Raw genomic sequence first — 20,421 nt, 5'->3', positions numbered from 1 at the left:
GCCAGGCGCGGGGGCTCATGCCTGTAATCCCAGCACTTTGGGAGGCCAAGGCGGGTGGATCACAAGGTCAGGAGTTCAAGACTAGCCTGGCCAAGATGGTGAAACCCCGTCTCTACTAAAAATACAAAAATTGGCCAGGTGTGGTGGCAGGCACCTGTAATCCCAGCTACTAGGGAGGCTGAGGCAGAGAACTGCTTGAACCCAGGAGGCAGAGGTTGCAGTGAACCGAGATCACACCACTACACTACAGCCTGGGCAACAGAGCAAGACTCTGTCTCAAAAAAAAAAAAAATTCCAATCTTGTAATCTCTTTTTGATCACTTATATTTAATGTAATCACTGATGACATTACAATCGTATGTCACTTAATGACAGGGATATGTTCTGAGAAAACCATCATTAAAAAATTTCGGCCAGGCGTGGTGGCTCACGCCTGTAATCCCAGAACTTTAGGAGGCCAAGATGGGTGGATCACCAGAGGTCGGGAATTCGAGACCAGCCTGCTCAACATGGTGAAACCCTGTCTCTACTAAAAATACAAAAATTAGCCGGGCATCGTGGTGCATGCCTGTAATCCCAGCTACTTGGGAAGCTGAGGCAGGAGAATCGCTTGAACCTGGGAGGCGGAGGTTGCAGTGAGCCAAAATCGTGCCATTTCACTCCAGCCTGGGAGACAGAATGAGACTCCATCTCAAAAAAAAGAAAAAAAAATTCACCGTCGTGTAAACATCATAGAGTCTACTTACACAAACCTACGTGGTATAACCTACTGCATACATAGGCTATACCATCACATATGAAATGTGTAGTGGAGCGAAACATCGTTATGCGGTGCATGACTGTGTTCAGGTGTGCCTTTTTGTTTGTCTCCTCTGCTGTGTGTTGTTTCCCCTTTCCTGCGTATTCTAGGTTTTTTAGAAATATTTTTAGTTTTGATTTGTCAAAAACTTATGATTCCTTAACTTTTCTATTTAATATTTTTGGACCATGGTTGACCACCAGGTAACTGAAAACACAGAAGGAAAATTACAGATAAAGGGGGACTACTGTATTAGAGTTTTTTAAAAATATATTTTAAATTTTTTTGTAGCAATGGGGTCTCACGATGTTGCCCAAACTGGCCTCAAACTTGTGGGCTCAAGAGCCTCCCATCTCCGCCTCCCAAAGTGTTGGGATTACAGGCATGAGCCACTGTGCCCAGCTTAAGAGTTTTTAATTGACAAATAATAATTGTACATATTTATGGCATACAGAATATTTGATTTTATCTACGTGTGTGTGTGTGGTTTTTTTTTTTTCGAGATGGAGTTTCACTCTTTTTGCCCAGGCAGGAGTGCAATGGTGCAGTCTCGGCTCACTGCAACCTCCACTTCCCAGGTTCAAGTGGTTCTCCTGCCTCAGCCTCCCAAGCAGCTGGGACTACATGTGTGCACCACTATGCCCAACATATATATATTTACATATATATATATTTTTTTGAGACGGAGTCTCGCTCCGTTCTACCTCAGCCTCCCGAGTAGCTGGGATTACAGACACATGCCACCACGCCTGGCTAAGTTTTGTATTTTTAGTAGAGACAGGGTTTCACCATGCTGGCCAGGCTGGTCTTGAACTCCTGACCTCTTCATCCGCCTGCCTCCCAAAGTGCTGGGATTACAGGCGTGAGCCACCGCACCCGGCCCAACAAATATATTTTTATTGAGATACAACTCTATTTTGTGGCATTTAGTAAATTCACAATATGGTGTAAGCATCACCTCTATCTCATTCCGAAACATTTTTATCATACTGAGAAGGAAACCGAGTTTACATTAAGCAATCACTCCCACCTAATCCCATGCAACAATTAACCTACTTTCTGCCTCTATCGATTGGCCTTCTTTGAATACCTTTTTTTTTTTTTTTTTTTTTTGAGACAGGGACTCACTCTGTCACCCAGGTTGGAGTGCAGTGGTGTGATCTCGGCTCACTGTAACCTCTGCCTCCCAGGCTCAAGCGATCCTGCCACCTGAGCCTCCCAAGTAGCTGGGATCACAGGCACATACCACCACGCCGGGTGAATTTTTTGTATTTTTGGTAGAGATGGTATTTCACCATGTTGCCCAGGCTGGTCTCAAACTCCTAAACTCAGGCAATCCACCTGCCTTGGCCTCCCAAAGTGCTGGATTACAGGCATGAGCCACCACACCCAGGCTGGATACTTCTTATAAATGAAATAACGTCATATGTGACCTTTTTTTCCTGACTGCTTTTATCTAGTATATTATCAAGGTTCACACATGTAGCATGTATGAGTACTTCATTCCTTTCTACGGTTGAATAATATTTTGTTGTAAGGATATACCACACTTTCTCTATTCACCAGCTGATAGACATCGCTACAAAAATAAGTAGTGGCTGTGGAGGTGCATGTCTGTAGTCCCAGCCACTCGGGAGCCTGAGGCGGGAGGATCACCTGAGCCACGATGTCAAGGCTGCAGTGAGCTATGATAGTGCCACTGCACTCCAGCCTGGGCAACAGGCCTCATCTTTTAAGCAAAGAAAAAAGAGGCTGAGCATGGTGGCTCATGCCCGTAATCCCAACACTTTGGGAGGCTGAGGCGGGCGGATCACCTGAGGTCAGGAGTTCAAGACCAGCCTGGCCAACATGGTAAAACTCTGTCTTTACTAAAAAATACAAAATTTAACTGGATATGGTGGCGCACGTCTGTAATCCCAGCTAACTGGGAGATTGAGGCAGGAGAATCGCTGGAACCTGGGAGGTGGAGGCTGCAGTGAGCTGAGATCACGCCACTGCACTCCAGCCTGGGTGACAGAGCAAGACTCTGTCTCAAAAACAAAAAAAAAGAAAGAAAAAGAAAAAAGAGGCCAAGCATGATGGCTCATGCCTGTAATCCTAACACTTTGGGGGGCCAAGGCAAGAGGATGATTTAAGGTCAGGAGTTCAAGACCAGCCTGGCCAACATGGTGAAACTCTGTCTCTACTAAAAATACAAAAATTAGCCAGGCATGGTGGCACGTGCCTGTAATCCAGCTACTTGGGAGGCTGAAGCAGGACAATCACCTGAACCCAGGAAGTGGAGGTTGTAGTGAGCTGTCACGCCACTGCACTCCAGCCTGGGAAACAGAGCAAGACCGTGTCTAAAGAAAAAAAAAGGAAAGAAAAGAAAGAAAAAAAGAGTGCTACTCATTAACAGGAAAGTTGGCTGGGCGCGGTGGCTCACGCCTGTAATCCCAGCACTTTGGGAGGCCGAGGCGGGTGGATCACGAGGTCAGGAGATTGAGACCATCCTGGCTAACACGGTGAAACCCCGCCTCTACTAAAAATACAAAAGATTAGCCGGGCGTGGTGGCGGGCGCCTGTAGTCCCAGCTACTCGGGAGGCTGAGGCAGGAGAATGGCGTGAACCCGGGAGGCAGAGCTTGCAGTGAGCCGAGATCGCGCCACTGCACTCCAGCCTGGGCGACGGAGCGAGACTCCGTCTCAAAAAAGAAAGTCAGTGAAGGGACCTGTTTGGGAAAACAAAGCCCAGGCTCGAAGGAAGCTTGTGCTTCCCTCTGTGAGCAAGTTAAGTCTTAGAAACATCTCCCCAAGCCTCCTTCTCCCACGCGGGTCGTCTGTCCTGCGGCAGCCCCACTGGTTCCTCCCATCAACCAAGGCAGAGAGTGGAAAAGCTCCTCACACTCTTCTGCTTCACACACAGTGAACAAATCCAAACCTCTCTGCCCACATCCCTCCTCACCCGGCTCCACCCGTGTCCGCTGGTCCATCCCTACAGTCTAAGCTCAGCTGGGGACCGAGGACGCCCTGTCTGTGCACTGCACCAACCTCCCTCCTGGCCCCCTACTGGCTCCCATCCCTACTCCAGTCCATCCCTCTCATCACTTCCGAGGCCTCTTCTGACCATCTTACCTGGCTGTGACCCTCCACTGCTCAAATTCCTCCAACGGGGCTCCATCTTCCAAAAATAAGATGCACGTTCCTGTACCTCATGTTCAAGCCTGTTGATGACCAAACCTGATACACTTTCCAGCTTCACAGGCTATGGCTGTGCCACACCAAACTCATCACAGTTACCCACCCCCTGCCACATACACACAACCTCAGTTATTAAACACATGTAAGTCTTCTGACGGCCGCTCCCTGAGCCAATCCGGATGTAGCTGACACCTCTGCAGAGCTCGTAGACTATGACAAAGACAAGCCCTCCTGCCTCGTTCCACTCCACTGTAAACGTATGTGTGTCATAGGTCATGAGGAGTCCACATAAACCACTTAGAATCCTTATCAGCACATTGCCTAGTGGCTGGGCTCACGCTAGAGTGTGGTTATGGTTAACCATTAGTGAAACCCTCCCATATTGCATTCTGTGCAGTGATGGGCTTGTAAAAACAGACATCTGTTTCTACTGTGCTTTCTAAAGACTCCCCGTTTTGTTTTTTTTGTTTGTTTGTTTTTTGAGATGGAGTCTCACTCTGTCACCTAGGCTGGAGTGCTGTGGCGCGATCTCAGCTCACTGCAACCTCCACCTCCCGGGTTCAAGTGATTCTCCTGCCTCAGCCTCCCGAGTAGCTGGCTACTCGGCTTCCACCACCACACCTGGCTGATTTTTTGTGTCTTTAGTACAGACGGGGTTTCACCATGTTGGCCAGGCTGGTCTCGAACTCCTGACCTCATAATCCACCCACCTCCGCCTCCCAAAGTGCTGGGATTACAGGTGTGAACCACCGTGCCCAGCCGGATTTTCCATTTTCTTAAACAGCATCCAATAAATCTTCATGGTGCACAAGTCCCCTGAATGACGAGGTCCCAGCTTCCTTTGGCTCACTTTCAGGTCTGAGAACAGCCCACACTGTTTCTGGTGGAGGACACTCTGCGTGCCACACTCACTGTTCACGTCTTGGTCTCTCCATCCCCCAGAAGGACCCCTCACTCCCGTGACAGGTGCACGCTGCTCACCTGCTATGAGCATGTTTTCCTCCTTTCCTACAACTTGTCGAAACCGGAGCAGAATTACCTCCTATCTAAACATGGGTAATGTGTCATTAACCCAGGCTCCGTGAGTCCAGCAGGAATCCTATCAGCTTCACCCACGACTCCCCTCCTCCTGGCAGCATGCCTGGATGTGGTAACCACTGAATAAACATCGCCTGATCGCAAGGCTCATGAAAGAAAAGATACATTACAGAGCTCAGGACATGGAAGGGGCTTGCCTCTGGAATTAGAACAGTGACTGGGCTGTGTCCTAAGGCCCTGCCCTCTCTGGCCTCAGCCTCATGTGCTAGAACAAGGGTCACCCCTGGATGAGAGTTGGGTGAGGTGGAAGCAGGCAGAGTATGGGGAAGTCAAATTTTGACTCAAATGTGGTCTGAAAGGCCCCCAGAGCCTGCTGTCCCCTCAGCCCCATCCTTCAGGGGGAGCAGAGCGAGGCCCTGGGGAAGGGGCTGTTCCCCTCCTGCAAGGCCACTGGTGAGAACACATGACCTGTAACACAGAGCCCGGGGCTCCTTATACCAGCACACCCATCTGCCCTCCAGGCTCTGTGACTCAATGGTCTAATTCATCTGCACTGCTGGGGACCGTGACAGGCAGGGCCACAACCCCACCCTCATTGCCCATCTCCCTGCTGTGTGTCCAGGGAAGCCTTAGGTGGACACGGGGTGGTCAGTGACCCCGACCTCTTGGGCCAGAAGCACAAGGCAGAAGGCATGGAGTTGAGACCGGTGAGAGCTCTCCCTGCAGGCCCCAGCGGGCCCCAGAGAGTACGCATCCCCTAAATACCAGTCGCCTCGTCTCAGGGGCGTCCAGGCAGCCCTCAGCCCTCCCTCTCAGCACAGCCGGGATCGCCGGTGCTCTCTGCAGACAGCCTGACCCCTCAGCATCACTCAGAGGCCGGTTTTGACAGCTCTGCATTGACCAGGACAAGGGGCTCCCAGCCCGCCAGCGCCTAGATGGGCAGCACCTCCTGGACGTCCCCCTGGGCCATGTGAGCCACCCCCCTGGGGGCCAGCACAGATGCTGCGGTGGACACAATGCCTCCTGCCCAAGGTCGGCCCCCTGTCGCCCCCACCCAACATCCTGGTTGCAAGTGAGGGGCCCCTACCCAGCCCCCATCCCGTTCTCTGCTCAGGACCCCGGGCTCAGGGTCGAGGGAGAGAATGATACGGGGAAGTGGTCCAAGGAGATCACCAAGAAAGGGAGAGCAAGAGGCCCGGAGATTAAACAGACCCACGCAGGCCAGGCACTGTGGCCCACACCTGTCATCCTAGTGCTTTGGGAGGCGGGTGGATTGCGTGAGGCCAAGGGTTTTAGATCAGCCGGGGCAACACATTGAGACTCCATCTCTACAAATTCTTGAGATGGAGTCTCCCTCTGTTGCCCCGCTCGCTGCCTCTGTACAGAGCCCTGAAGACCCTTTTCCTTTCCAAGCCCGTAGGCTTCTCCCCAGAACCGCATACCTCAACTCCCACTCTCCCCTCCCTCCAGGCTGCCGTGGAGCTCCGCAATTGTGAGCTACACCCAGGTGAGCCACCACCTCTCAGACCAGAGACAACTGCAGTCTCTTCCTCCCAGGGGAGCTCCCAGGAGCCCAGTGAGTACGCTGCCCTGGCCATCCACTAGCCCAGACAAGACCCAGACCCCACGCTCCAAGGAAGGAGACCACAGTGAGCCCAGATGGTGCAGCAGCTGGCCCCATGGACACAAGACCACCATCATTTCCCAAGTAGCAACGCTGAGGGAAGGAAGGGCCAACCACCTAGCTCGAGTAAGCCGCAATGGGATTCTCCGCGTGGTTCACAGTAACTTAGCTGTGTTCCAGAACTGTCCCTGCCCTGACCTCAAACCCTGAAGGCCTCCAGATAAGGACCCAATCAACTACAGCCTGCAGCCTGAGGGGGTTGCACAATTTCAGGTTTCTCACTTCCTCAGAAACCAAACCCCTTCCCAACACAGATGATCAACAAGGCTGAGAAAACGGAAGCCTGCCAACCTCTTGACCATGAGTCCACAGAAGCACCAAACACGGAGAGGAACAGACTTCCCTCAACGCCCCTTCTCCTACGCTAACCCACTTCCCCTACATGTGAAGACAAAACTGGGAACTTGCCCAACATCAACCGCATCACAAGCTTTGAAACTAGCAAGCAAATTCTGTGAAGTGTTCCCCAACAACAATCACCAACAGTTCACCTTCCCCAGCAACCTGTCAGCCTCTGGTCAGCTCCCGTCCCACCTGTCTCTTGCCCGGTGGGGTCAGGGTCCCAGGGCCAGCAGGCAGGGAAGGCCCCCACCTCCACTCAGCACCTGCCCTGCCTAGCAATGACTGGCTCCCTCCCACCCCTATATGCAAACGCCGGCTTACTTGGAATTTCCTTCTGGTTTTGACACACTTTTTCCAAAAATACCATTCGTCTCTCCCCTGATGACAGAAGTTTCTGGTAAAGATGTATGTTCACTACTGTAGAATAGTACTGAGAGGCCAGGGACCACTAGCTGGTAGGCACTCCCAAGTATCACCCTGAAGTGAGTGAGCCTCCCAGGGAAGGCTGCATGTTTAGAGCGGGGAAAGAGTCAAAGAGGAGAGACCCCCACACACCAATTGTAAAGCGCTGATCCTGTTTATTTGGCAGGAAAACGAGACAATCCAGCAACCCAGGAGGGACAGGTGGACTTAATCCTCCTCCTCGTCGTCTCCAGCCCCAGCCCCACCCTGGCCCTTCTTGGCATTCTTCCTCTTCACGCGGCCCGGGCGGCCACCCCCGTAGGGAGAGCGCAGAGAGAAGTCGATGTGCTTCTGGGAATCCAGGCGGACAATGAAGGATGGGATGTTCACCACCTGCTTGCGGACCCTGGAAGAGGTGACAAGGTGAAGTGGACTGGAGGAGAAACGGACGCCAACCCCAGCTACGGCACCACTCTTTCCTCTCCACCCACCCCGTGAGGCTGCCATGGCTGCAGACACCAAGGCGCTGCAGGAAGGGTGCACCTGATCCTACGGGCACCCTTCGGGGTTTTAGGGTATCACCTTAATCCCCAAAAATGCTTCAGATGACTTTCTCAACCCCATTTTATAGGAGAAATCCGATAGTATCCCACCTAAGACCACAAAGCAAATGAGATGGCCGTGTAAGAGCCCCCAAGTTCCGAGTCTGAAATATTGTTAACCCCACGCCTGACACTGAGCTGTATTACCACGTGCGGCAGCAATGCCCACAATAACACAGCAACCCGAGGTTACGCGTCTCCGACGAAAGCATTGACACACAAGGCTCTGCCTACGGCTCACAGGGTTAGTGAAGGGCTGGGGCGAAGATTCTAAACGCAAACATCTTGCCCTCTTTCTGTACAGCTCCTCCCCCTCAATGGTGCCACATTACAGAAAGGGCACACTGAGTACCCAGAACGCAGTCATGGATCGGGGTCTGGAATCAACTTCACAAGCGAGCCAGGAGACAGCTGAACCCACCACCCAAGCGAGGTGAGGCTGGTTCTCTCCCTCCACTGGGGACACCAAGAGCTGTTACCTGTCCAGCTGCCCACATGCCTGGCAGAGGCCTTCACAAGGTGTACGGCTAGAGCCGCAGTGACCCTTGCGCTGGGCTATTGGGGCATGAGGCTGCCCCAGCTCCCTGGTGAGCTGTGTGCAAGGGTGAATCTGTACCCTCTGGGTGAATTCACACCCATCACCTCCGAGGGCTGCATAGGAGATAGGGACAGCAGGCTTAGTGAGGGCAACCATCAGAGGGGCAGGTGGAGGAAGATTCAGGTGCCCATCCGAGGTGGTACCTGATATGGCGCTGGCGGATCAGCACGCGAGCGTGGTGGATGGACTTGGCCAAGCCCAGCTTGAAGACCTGGGTCTGCAGGCGTCTCTCTAAGAAATCCTCTATCTTCAGGCCCAGGATGTAATCCAGCTTCATCTTGCCCTCATCCAGCACCCCAATGCGGACCAGCCGCCGCAGCAGGGCATTGCCTGGGAAGAGTGGGAGGAAACACTGATTCAGCCTTCTGACCTCAGGCTTCTTGGGTTCAAATCCTGGCTCCACCTCTTGGTAGCTCCATGCCGCGGTGGTGAGGCACAAGTAGTACAGCAACAGCCAACATGTAGCCCAGCCAACATGGCGAAAGCCCGTCTCCACTAAGATTACGAAAAATTAGCCAGGCCGTTGGCGCACTGCCTGTAATCCCAGCTATTCAGGAGGCTGAGGAAGGAAAACTGCTTGAACCCAGGAGGCGGAGGTTGCAGTGACCTGAGATGGGGCCACTGCACTCCAGCCTGGGCGACAGAGTGAGGCCCTGTCACAAAACGAAACAATACAAAAAACCAAACTACCCTATGGCTGTCATCTGAGAGCATAACATCCCTCGCTCCACATTCTTAGCAAGAGTAAAGGAAATCATCTCCTTACAAGGACTCAGTCTGCAAAAGACCAAATGCAGCTACTATTAAGCTACTACCACCGTAACAAAGCACAGTGCTGAAGAGTTCATATCCTCAGCCCAGAAAGCTCTTCTGATTAACCAGATGTGAGACTGAATCACATTCCGTGCCATAAATAGCAGTATCTACACCTTTTAAGGAGAGAAAAGTAATTTCTAACACTAGAGTTTTTCCAGCTAAGTACATGTCATTCATTTTACTATTCTGTACGAAATTTTCCACCAAAAATATATCTAGTATGTATATAACCTAAGAATGCACTGCATAAAATATCCAACAGATGCCAGCTACTACACCTTTCTTCCAACCCCAGGCTCAGGATGGCTTGCTCCTTACCCTGTCTAAAGCCATGGCTTCTAGCTAATACTCTGGACTGCCCTTGCCCACAGCCCCAGGGCCCTGGGGGCAAACGCCATCCCCTAGGCTCCCGCTCACTGCTATAATCCCACACGCGTTCAGCAAATCAACTGCCCCTTGACTGGGGTAAACACCTCAACCTTTTTTCCTTATGTGCACTTTTATAAAAAGTGGCTCTTACTAGTTACAGCAAACCATTCATGCAAGCTTTCATAAATAGATCCATATGCATCAGGCACTTCTGATATTCCTGGCACTGTTACCCTCCAAGCAAAGTTTGAAAGAAAGCTAGCTCACTTTGTGAGGACCCAAAGTTTTCCCAGTAGGGAGCAGTTACAGGTAGAGGGAATCAAAATGGAAACACCAGCTGTGTGCATTTCCAGCATCCTATGTCATACTATGGCTTCAATTTTTGTTCTTTTTTAACACTCAACCTCAGAGGATATTTAAACACCTGAATATCAAAATACAAAAACACGTCCAAAAGGTGATGAAAATGAGTCTGGGATCATTTACCTCTTTGGACACTTCACGCCTTTTTGTCTTTACATTAGAAAATGGAAACTTAAGCCACGCACAGTCCCTTATGCCTGGCCTATAAACCCAATAATTTGGGAGGCTGAGGCAGGAGGATCAGTTGAGTCCAGAAGTTTGAAACTAGCCTCGGCAACATAGTGAGACCGCATTTGTACCAAAACAAACAAAAAAGTAAAACTAAATTAGCCGGGCATGGTGGTACATGGTGGATTGTGGTCCCAGCTACTAGAGCTGAGGAGGATCACTTAAGCACAGGAGGTCCAGGCTGCAGTGAGCCACGACCATGCCACTGTGCTCCAGCCCGGGAGACAAAGTGAGATCGTCACCATTAGGCAAAACAAAGGCATGATTTTAAAAAAATGTTTCACATTTATTATCATTTTTGAGACAGAGTTTCGCTCTTGTTGCCCAGGCTGGAGTGCAATGGCGTGATCTCGGCTCACTGCAAACTCCGCCTCCCGGGATTCTCCTGCCTCAGCCTGGGATTACAGGTATGCACCACCACGCCCCGCTAATTTTGTATTTTTTCAGTAGAGACTAGGGGGTTTCTCCACTTTGGTCAGGCTAGTCTCAAACTCCCGACCTCAGGTGATCCGCCTGCCTTGGCCTCTCAAAGTGCTGGGATTACAGGCATGAGCCACTGCACTCAGGCCCACATTTATTAAACCATCTATCTCCTGAAAAAGAACAGGAGAGTCAGCCACAGGCAAAACCTTTAAGTATGAAGACAATAGTTTTCAACAGCACAATAAACCTTACACCTTCAACAAAAGCATGTCCTACTGCTGAGGCTCCGCTGGGCCAATGCACCAAGAGAATTTAAAATGCTTTAAAAATGCAAACCAGGGAGGACCTCAGTGGGAAACAGGTCCTTGTCATCATACAAGGCAGTCAGGTATTACAATGCCTTCATTTCTTATCTGAAAAATGGACATGACTCCTACATTTCTTCACAGTTGTGCTGGGGGGGGGGGGGAGTTCGTGTTGTTTTGTGTCTCGCTGTCACCCAGTGCAGTGTCGCGGATCTTGGCTCACTGCAATCTCCGTCTCCCAAGTTCAATCAATTCTCCTGCCTCAGCCTCCCGAGTAGCTGGGATTATAGGCACACCACCATGCTCGGCTAATTTTTGTATTTTTCGTAGAGATGGAATTTCACCACATTGGCCAGGCTGGTCTCGAACTCCTGACCTCAAGTGATCCGACCACCTCGGTCTCCCAAAGTGCTGGGATTACAGGCATGAGCCACCACGCCTGGCCTCTATCTGTTGATTATTAACTGCCAGCCAAATGTTGGCGGCTGTTCAGTCTTAACAGACGAGACTCAGAATCTCGCTAGTCACACATCTTAGTGGGAAAGGCTGGATCTGAATCAAGGCAGGATTACACCAAAGAGCAAACATCCAAGCTCCTCCTTCCTGTCCCTGACTAGGCTAGATGGCTTCATTTACTAGAAAGCGTACTCACCTGAACAACTGTGTACCCCTTGGGAATTTTCACTTCTGCCTTGGAAAACCACAAATAACCCTCAGACACCTGCACCGCTTTCTCACATGACTGTAAGTTTCATTGCAATTAGGATCTATGTCCAGAAAGTCCTCCCTAAAACCAGAACCAGCTGTAGCCCACTCCCCACAGAACCCTGGGATGAATTCCCACCCAGCATCAGTATCTATGGGGGAGGGATCTCCAGCACTTTCATGAGATTGCCAACGGGGTCTACAAATTGACGAAAAGAATGAAAGGGTCAGGTGCGGTGGCTTACACCTGTAACCCCAGCACTATGGAAAGCTGAGGTGGAAGGATCACTTGAGGTTAGGAGTTGGAAACCATCCTGGGCAACACTGCAAGATCCTGTGCCTATTTAAAGAAAAAGCTTCTAACATCTGCAAGCCTGGGACAAACTGTGACAATCTGTGGCTAAACATGCTCCAGGACTTTCTCAACGCCTAACATGGATGACCACTCTCATGCCTAACAGTCAGGGCTCAGGTGTAGAGACTGCTTTTCACCATAAATCATGACTACCCAAACTCAGGCAAAAGCAGCGTCTCAGGATATACTAATGCCAATCTTGGTCATGCCAATCTGCTGTAGAAAGCACTCCAATAACACCGCATCTCAGAGTAGATTTTAAAACAAGATGGTTAAGATGGTACACTTTCAAGTTAATGTATATTTCACCACAATTAGTAAAGTAAGCCTAAGTCTACGTGATCTGCATGCCCTCCTAAAGTCATCACCTGAAATGCTGTTCCCTGAGACATTTTACAGATTCTCTCCTGTTCAGGCCTTTGCTAAATACCACCTAAATGTCCTTGACCAGCTTAATAAAACAAGCACCAGCCTGGACAACATGGTGAAAACCCATCTCCACTAATAATAGAAAATTAGCCAGGCTTGGTGGCCCATGCCTGTGATTCCAGCTACTTAGGAGGCTAAGACAGGAGAATCGCTTGAACTCTGGAGGCGGAGTTTGCAGTGAGCCAAGATTGCGACAACTACACTCCAGCATGGGCAATAGAGCGAGACTCCGTCTCAAAAGTAAAATTAGCCAGGTGTGGTGGCATGCGCCTGTCTGTAGTCCCAGCTACTTGGGAGGCTAAGATAGGAGAATTGTTTGAACCCAGGAGGCGGGGGTTGCAGTAAGCCGAAATTGCGCCACGGCACTCCAGCCTGGGCGACAGAGCAAGACTCCGTCTCAAAAAACTAAATAAAACGAGAAAACTTAATTAAAAAAACAACAAACCAAGCAAATGTGCAAACCCTGTTATCACCATCACTTAGCCCAGAAATTCCACTTCATAGTCTACTCTCATCCACTAGCAAACAGGCCACATAAACAGAATTGTTTTGAGACATCATATAAAGATATAGACGGGTGCCCAGGTGTGCCAGGCCTATCTTTATCTCTGGTCATTACTAAACTGAAGGTCCAGTAACTGGGCAAAAAAGCCACACACCTAAGAAACAGGGCAAAGACTGATCCAGATACACTTTTCCTACTCCACAAGTGCCACTAAAAGTTAAAAGGCTGGCTCCATTTATCCAATGACACAACTCTCATCACTGGAACAGAGGCAACAGAAGGGAGAATGAACCTCACAAGCCCTGCACCCCATCCCTCTGCTGTGGACTCCCATACGCACCTTCGAACAGACGCCGTGGGTCCTTCTCATCAAGCGTCAGCAGTTCCCGAGCGGCCTTGCGGATCTTGGCCAGGGTAAATTTGACCCTCCAGACCTCACGTTTGTTCCGGAGCCCATACTCGCCTGGTGGGGAGAAGGGGGTGGACAAGTGTAGTCCCACGTACTGGCACAACAACTAGACTGGCAGCTTTGGATTCACAAAACCTTCCTAAACCACGAATAGTACCAAATTTAGGGGACGGACTAGATAGAGTACATGGGCGCCTTCATCCACGTGCTAACCGCCTCCCGGAAGCCGAACCACTTCCCGGAAGCCTTGGCCACTCACCGATCAGCTTCAGCTCTTGGTCGAGACGAGATTTCTCGAAGGGTCTCCGCGGGGTCACATAAGTTTTGCGACAAACCCAGCTCCGGGCCACTGGCATGTTGGCTCCGCTTCCCCGTCTGCGCCTGCGCGGGAGAGAAGCGTAAGGGCTCCAGACGGCGCCTGCGCAGTCCCACAACTACGCCAAAACCTCGCAGAGCCCAGATCCGATCTCGCGAGAATAACCTCCAACGCTCTCATAGTCAGTATCTGCCCCCACAACCGTGCTGCACTCCCGTTCAACCACCCTGCTCTGTTTCCTAACGTCTTTAGCTTACTCATGGAAACTCGGAAGGCCCGGGCCACCATCCAACCCAAACCCTAGAGAAAAAGCACACCACCGCACCTCACCTGAGCAAACCAGCCGGTCACTGAGAAAGAGGCGCGCAAGCGCCACGGCTGCGCTCTTATAGTAACGCCGGCGTCTCGTGACGTTATCACGCACCACGCACGTCAGAGCCAATCAGAAGAGGCGTTGGCTGGCTGAGAAGCAGTGGAGACGTGAGGCTGGGCTAGAGCGGCGTGCTAACCTGGGAGGACTAGGTTTTTTCCGGCCAGGGAGTGGAAACCTGAGAAGTAGGGAGAACCTTCCTTCTCCGCCCCTGGACGGTGGTTTTTCTTTTTCTTTCTGAGACAGGGTCTCGCTCTGTCGCCCAGGCTGGAGTGCAGTGGTGTGATTTCGGCTCACTGCGGCCCCGACCAACCTCTCGGGCTCGAGCGATCCTCCCACCTCCTCCCCAGTAGCTGGGATTACATGCACACGCCACGACGCCCGGGTAGCTTTTTTTTTTTTTTTTTTAACAGTCGGCGTCTTGCCATGTTGCCCAGGCTGGTCTTGAACTCCTGGCCTCGAGAGAGCCTCCCGCCGTGGCCCCCCCAAAGTGCTGGGATTACAGGCGTGAGCCACCGCGCCCAGCCGAGATTATTTCTGTCACTAACAATAATGTGGCATTCTGGAACGCTATGTGCCACATACTGTTCTAAGAATTTTAAATGTATTTACTCAATCTTCAATACATACTTACAGAGCACTCTCAGAGCAGTTGCCCCCCCCCCCCATGGTACTATTATTATCAATAGCCACTTAAGGGGTATTAGTATTATTATCAGTAATTTATTTTATTTTTGAGACGGAGTTTTTCGCTCTTGTCACCCAGGCTGGAGTGCAGTGGTGCGATCTCGGCTCACTGCAACCTCCGCTTCCCGGGTTCAATCGATTCTCGTGCCTCAGCCTCCCGAGAAGCTGGGACTACAGGCGCCCACCACCATGCCCGGCTAATTTTTATATTTTTAGTAGAGACGGGGTTTTGAACTCCTGGTCTCCAACGCCTGACCTCAAGTGATCCACCCGCCTCAGCCTCCCAAAGTGCTAGGATTACAGGTGTGAGCCACCGCGCGTGACCTAGAGTTCTCTTTTTATATATAGTCTGGTTATTGTCTGTCTGTACACCCATCTCTCCACTCCGAATGCGATGGTCTGTCTCCACAGCTCGTGTTCTTCAGTTGTCTTCCCTACGCTGCTGCCTCGGCAGTCACTATCTCCTCAGGAAGCAGTCCCACCCGCCCCTTTCTCTTCCACGGCATCCACACCATCCGGATGCCTGGATTCAAATGCCACGTCACCACTTGCCAGCTGCAGTGCCTTCGACAAGTTTCTCAATCACTCTGTGCCTCAGCGTCCTCCTCTGTAAAACGGCGAATGATGGTAGTGCCTACCTCATAAGCTTGTGAGGATTAAGTGAGAGTCTATCCAGTGTTGAGGAGAGTGTCTGGCATAAATAAAGCGCCTAGTGGTAGCTACCATCGTCATTATTGTCATCTGCATTGTACTTCCATATCTTACAAACTACCTTGTTCAGTTTTATGGGTTTTTTGTTTGTTTGTTTTGTTGTTTTGAGACGGGGTTTTGCCATATTGCCCAGGCTGGTCTTGAACTCCTGGGCTCAAGTGATCCACTCGCCTCAGCCTCCCCAAGTGCTGGGATTACAGGTGTAAGCCACCATGCCTGGCCAAATTTTATGCATTTTTGTATCTTGAACACGCGTATATTATTCATCTGGAAGGGGGAAACGTGGAAGGAAAAAACTTCCATAAGTTTTCACTCCCTTCAGGATGAAGTCCAAGCTCCACAAATTCCGGGTGCCTGGTGATTACAGAGATGGTTTTATAATGGTGGTTGAACCTGTAGGTTCTCAAGTCTTAAAAAAGATCTGCGTTTGAACCTCAGCAGTCACTGACGAGCTCTTGATCTTAGGCAAATTAGCCTCTTCAAGAGTGCTAAATGGGAGAAAGTAACAGGACTTTCCTCATAGGGTTTGATGATTTAGAGTAAAAAAAAAAAAGAAAAGAAAAGAAAACCAGCACAGAGTCTTGTGTACTGAAGGTGCTTAATATCTTAACACAGCTGACTCTGTACAGTCTGGGGGCGAGGGGCACTGACCCCCAGCTCAGCCGAAAACCTCCATATAGGCTGGGCGCGGTGCCTCACGCCTGTAATCCCAGCACTATGTGGAAGGCCGAGGCCGGCGGATCAACTGAGGTCAGGAGTTCGAGACCAGCCTGGCCAACATGACAAAACCTGGTCTCTACTAAAAATACAAAAATTAGGCAGGCGTGGTGGCAGGTGCCTGTAATCCCAGCTACTTAGGAGGTTGAGGCAAGAGCATCGCTTGAACCCAGGACGTGGAGATTGCAGTGAGCCGAGATCGCACCACTGCACTCCATCCTGGGCGACAGAGCAAGACTGCCTCAAAAAAAAAGAAAGAAAGAAAGAAAGAAAATCTGCATATAACTTTTGACTTCCCCAAAACTTAACTACTAGGCCAGGCACCGTGGCTCACACCTGTAACCCCAGGTGGGATTTGGGAAGCTGAGATGGGCAGAGCACTTGAGCCCAGGAGTTCAAGACCAGCCAGGGCAACACGGCAAAACCCAGACTCTACAGAAAACAGAAAAATTAACTGGGTGTGGTGGCGTGTGCCCGTAGTTCCAGCTACTTGGGAGGCTGTGGTGGGAGGACTGCTTGAGTCAAGGAGGTTGAGGCAGCAGTGAACTAAGATCATGCCCCTGCACCCCAGCCCAGCTGGCAGAGCAAGACACTGTCTCAGGATTTAAAAAAAAAATTACTCGTAGTTGACTGGAAGCCTTACCAATAACATAGTCAATTAACACATATTTTATACGCTATATGTATTATATTCTGTATTCCTATGATGAATTAAGCTAGAGAAAAGAAAATATTGGCCGGGCGTGATGGCTCATGCCTGTAATCCCAGCACTTTGGGAGGCTAAGGCGGGCGGATCACCAGGTCAGGAGATCGAGACCATCCTGGCTAACATGGTGAAACCCCATCTCTACTAAACATACAAAAAATTAGCCGGGCGTGGTGGCAGGCGCCTGTAGTCCCAACTACTGGGGAGGCTGAGGCAGGAGAATGGCGTGAACCCGGGAGGCGGAGCTTGCAGTGAGCTAAGATCGCGCCACTGCACTCCAGCTTGGGTGACAGAGCGAGACTTCGTCTCAAAAAAAAAAAAAAAGAAAATATTAAGAAAATTCTAAAAAAGAGAAAATATATTTACTATTCATTAAGTGGAAGTGGATCATCATAAAGGTCTTCATCCTTGTCTTCATTCTGAGTAGGCAGAGGTGCAGAAGGAAGAGGAGGGTTTGGTCTTGCTGTCTCAGGGTGCCAGAGGTGGAGGAGGTACAAGGCAAAGCAGGAGAGGCAGGCATGCTCTGTGTAACCTTTACTTCTTTCAATCTGCATAAAAGTGGACCTGAGCAGTTCAGACCCATGTTGCTCAAGGGTCAGCTGATGAGATCTGGCCTCACCCTGATCCTCTTCAGAAGCATGCTCCAGTCATATGGCACCGGGCCCTCTTCCACAAACCCCTCATGCTTCCTCCTCTCTCTCTCTCACTCAGGCTGGAGCCCTCTAGCCCTTCCTCTCTGAAAGGAGCATGGGTAATATAAGAGGAACCCTTGGTTTCCATCATGGGTTGCCAAGGACCAGCTGGGCATGCTTGGGGAGCTGAATTCCTTTCCTTTTGTACAAGTGTAATAAAATCTAATTATGCCCCATCCATAGGACGCAAAACCATGTAGCTGTTGGCAAAAATGAGACAAGCCTGGGCATATCCAATAAGCAAGATGCAGAAGTGTGCATAGTATGCTACAATTTTCATTAATAAAAATGACCTTAACGTATATATATTTATTTAAAATATGCTTAGAAAGTCATGTAGGAGAAATTATAATTTCCAAATTGTCTCAGCCCTGATTTAAAAATTATAGTTTAAGCCACTCATTTATTTAGCAACAATGTATTGACTGCTTACTGTGTGCCAGGAACTGTTCTTGGACCTGGGGATACTGCATGAACAGGGGTAAATAAAACAAAAAGAAAAACCAAAACCTTGTCCTTAACTAGAAACAAATGCCAATCACCTGGTGAATGGATAAATAAAATGGGGTTATGTCCATACAATGGAATATCCAGCAGTAAAGAGGAACAAAGCTGGCCAGGCACGGTGGCTCATGTCTATAATCCTAGCACTTTGGGAGGCTGAGGTGGGCGGATTGCCTGAGCTCAGGAGTTCGAGCCTGGGCAATTATGGCGAAACCCCGTCTCTACTAAAATACAAAAAATTAGCCTGACGTGGTGGCAGGCGCCTGTAATCCCAGATACTTGGGAGGCTGAGGTGGGAGAATCGCTTGAACCCACTTGAACCCAGGAGGCAGAGGCTGCAGTGGGCCGAGATTGTGCCACTGCACTCCAGCCTGGGCAACAGAGCAAGACTCTGTCTCAAAAATAAAAAATAATAATAATAATAATAATAAGCAAGGAAGAGAATGCACATGGCCAGTTCATGAGGAAGCTGCAAAGTGGAACCTTTGAGTTTTACTTTGAGATGGAAAACTCCAGCAAAGTTTTAGACAGAGCTGTGACATGGTCTGACTTATCTTTTAATATGATGATTCTGGCCGGGCGCGGTGGCTCACGCCTGTAACCCCAGCACTTTGGGAGGCCGAGGCGGGTGGATCACGAGGTCAGGAGATCGAGACCATCCTGGCTAACATGGTGAAACCCCGTCTCTACTAAAAATACAAAAAATTAGCCAGGTGAGGTGGCGGGCGCCTGTAGTCCCAGCTACTAGGGAGGCTGAGGCAGGAGAATGGCGTGAACCCGGGGGGCGGAGCCTGCAGTGAGCAGAGATCATGCCACTGCACTCCAGCCTGGGCGACAGCGAGACTCCGCCTCAAAAAAAAAAAAAAAAAAAAAAACGATGATTCTGGCTGCTCTGTTGAAAACAGACAATAGAGGGGCAAGAATGGAAGGCAGGGGATGAGTTAGAAAGCTATCAATATCAAACGAGCCATGGTTTGGTTTTTGTAAGATACTGGCAGTGAAGGTGGAGGGTGGGGCGAAACTGTGGATCCACAGTGCTTTGAACACGGCACCTACAGAATTTGTTGACTGACAACATGTGGGGACACCAGTCACAAAAGTGTTTGTTTGTTTGTTTTAAATAGAGATGAGATGAGGTCTCACTATGTTCAGCCAAGGCTGGTCTCGAACTCCTGAGCTCAGCGGCTCAACTGATCTTCCCACCTTGGCCTCCCAAAGTGCTAGGATTACAGGTCTGAGCCACCACATCTGGCCACAAGAGTTTTAAATGAGGAACTTTTCAGAGGAGAGACTCATGACAGAGGTAATGAGACTTCTAAGTACTTTGTTGTAGAGAGGAGAAAGGGTGGAGAATAGACTTACAAAGCCAATTATGAAGCAGGCACAAAGAAGAGAGTATTGGCCAGACAGGGGTTAGCGTCATTTTTTTTCTCTTCTTTTTATTTTTTTGAGATGGAGTTTAGCTCTTGTTGCCCAGGCTGGAGTGTAGTAGTGCGATCTTGGCTCACTGCAACCTCTGCCTCCTGGATTCAAGTGATTCTCCTGCCTTAGGCTCCTGAGTAGCTAGGAGTACAGGTGCATGCCACCACGCCCGGCTAATTTTTTTTTTGTATTTTTAGTAGAGATGGGGTTTCACCATATTGGCCAGGCTGATCTCAAACTCATCTGCCCACCTCAGCCTCCCAAAGTGCTGGGATTACAGGTGTGAGCCACCACGCCTGGCCCAGTGTCGTATTTTAAATTAATCTAAACTTACAGGAAATTGAGATTCTATGAAGTCTGTTTACTGGAAATGGCAAGAAAGAGGGGAGATGGGAGTCTCTCTAAACCTATTCCGGTTCCAGAGGCTGCTCAATTCACACAAAAAAGAGAAAGAATGAAACATGGGGGGAAGAAATGGAAGAACTAGAGGTGGAGACTTTCAGCCCCAGAATTTTACCATGTGGAAGTTTTTGTTTGTTTTTGTTTTTTTGAGACAGTGTCTAGCTCTGTCGCCCAGACTGGAGTGCAGTGGCGTGACCTTGGCTCACTGCAACCTCCACCTCCCAGATTCAAGTGATTCTCCTGCCTCAGCCTCCGGAGTAGCTAGGATTACAGGCGCCCGCCACCACGCCCGGCTAATTTTTGTATTTTTCATAGAGGTGGGCCATGTTGGCCAGGATGCTC

General features: G+C 50.0%; 1 protein-coding gene across 2 annotated transcripts; it reads right to left on the bottom strand.

The window, feature by feature from the left end:
• Nucleotides 1-7,600: 7,600 nt before the first annotated feature.
• On the bottom strand, nucleotides 7,601-14,779 carry RPS9 (ribosomal protein S9). Of its 2 annotated transcripts, none has more exons than XM_016946984.3 (5): nucleotides 14,198-14,779; nucleotides 13,811-13,932; nucleotides 13,483-13,605; nucleotides 8,788-8,974; nucleotides 7,601-7,850 (listed from the first exon to the last, which is right to left on the bottom strand). In XM_016946984.3, exons 2-5 carry the CDS (start codon nucleotides 13,905-13,907, stop codon nucleotides 7,673-7,675), a joined length of 585 nt encoding a protein of 194 aa, XP_016802473.1. In that variant the 5' UTR covers nucleotides 13,908-13,932; nucleotides 14,198-14,779; the 3' UTR covers nucleotides 7,601-7,672. The 2 variants fall into 2 exon arrangements, with proteins under 2 accessions (XP_016802473.1, XP_016802474.1); XM_016946985.4 differs by having other exon boundaries at nucleotides 14,193-14,277.
• Nucleotides 14,780-20,421: the final 5,642 nt, after the last annotated feature.

Source organism: Pan troglodytes, chromosome 20, assembly GCF_028858775.2.
Source record: "Pan troglodytes isolate AG18354 chromosome 20, NHGRI_mPanTro3-v2.0_pri, whole genome shotgun sequence".
NCBI classification, from domain to species: Eukaryota; Metazoa; Chordata; class Mammalia; order Primates; family Hominidae; genus Pan; species Pan troglodytes.
Note: the sequence above shows the minus strand (reverse complement) of the source record. Positions and strands in the feature narration are given on the sequence as shown.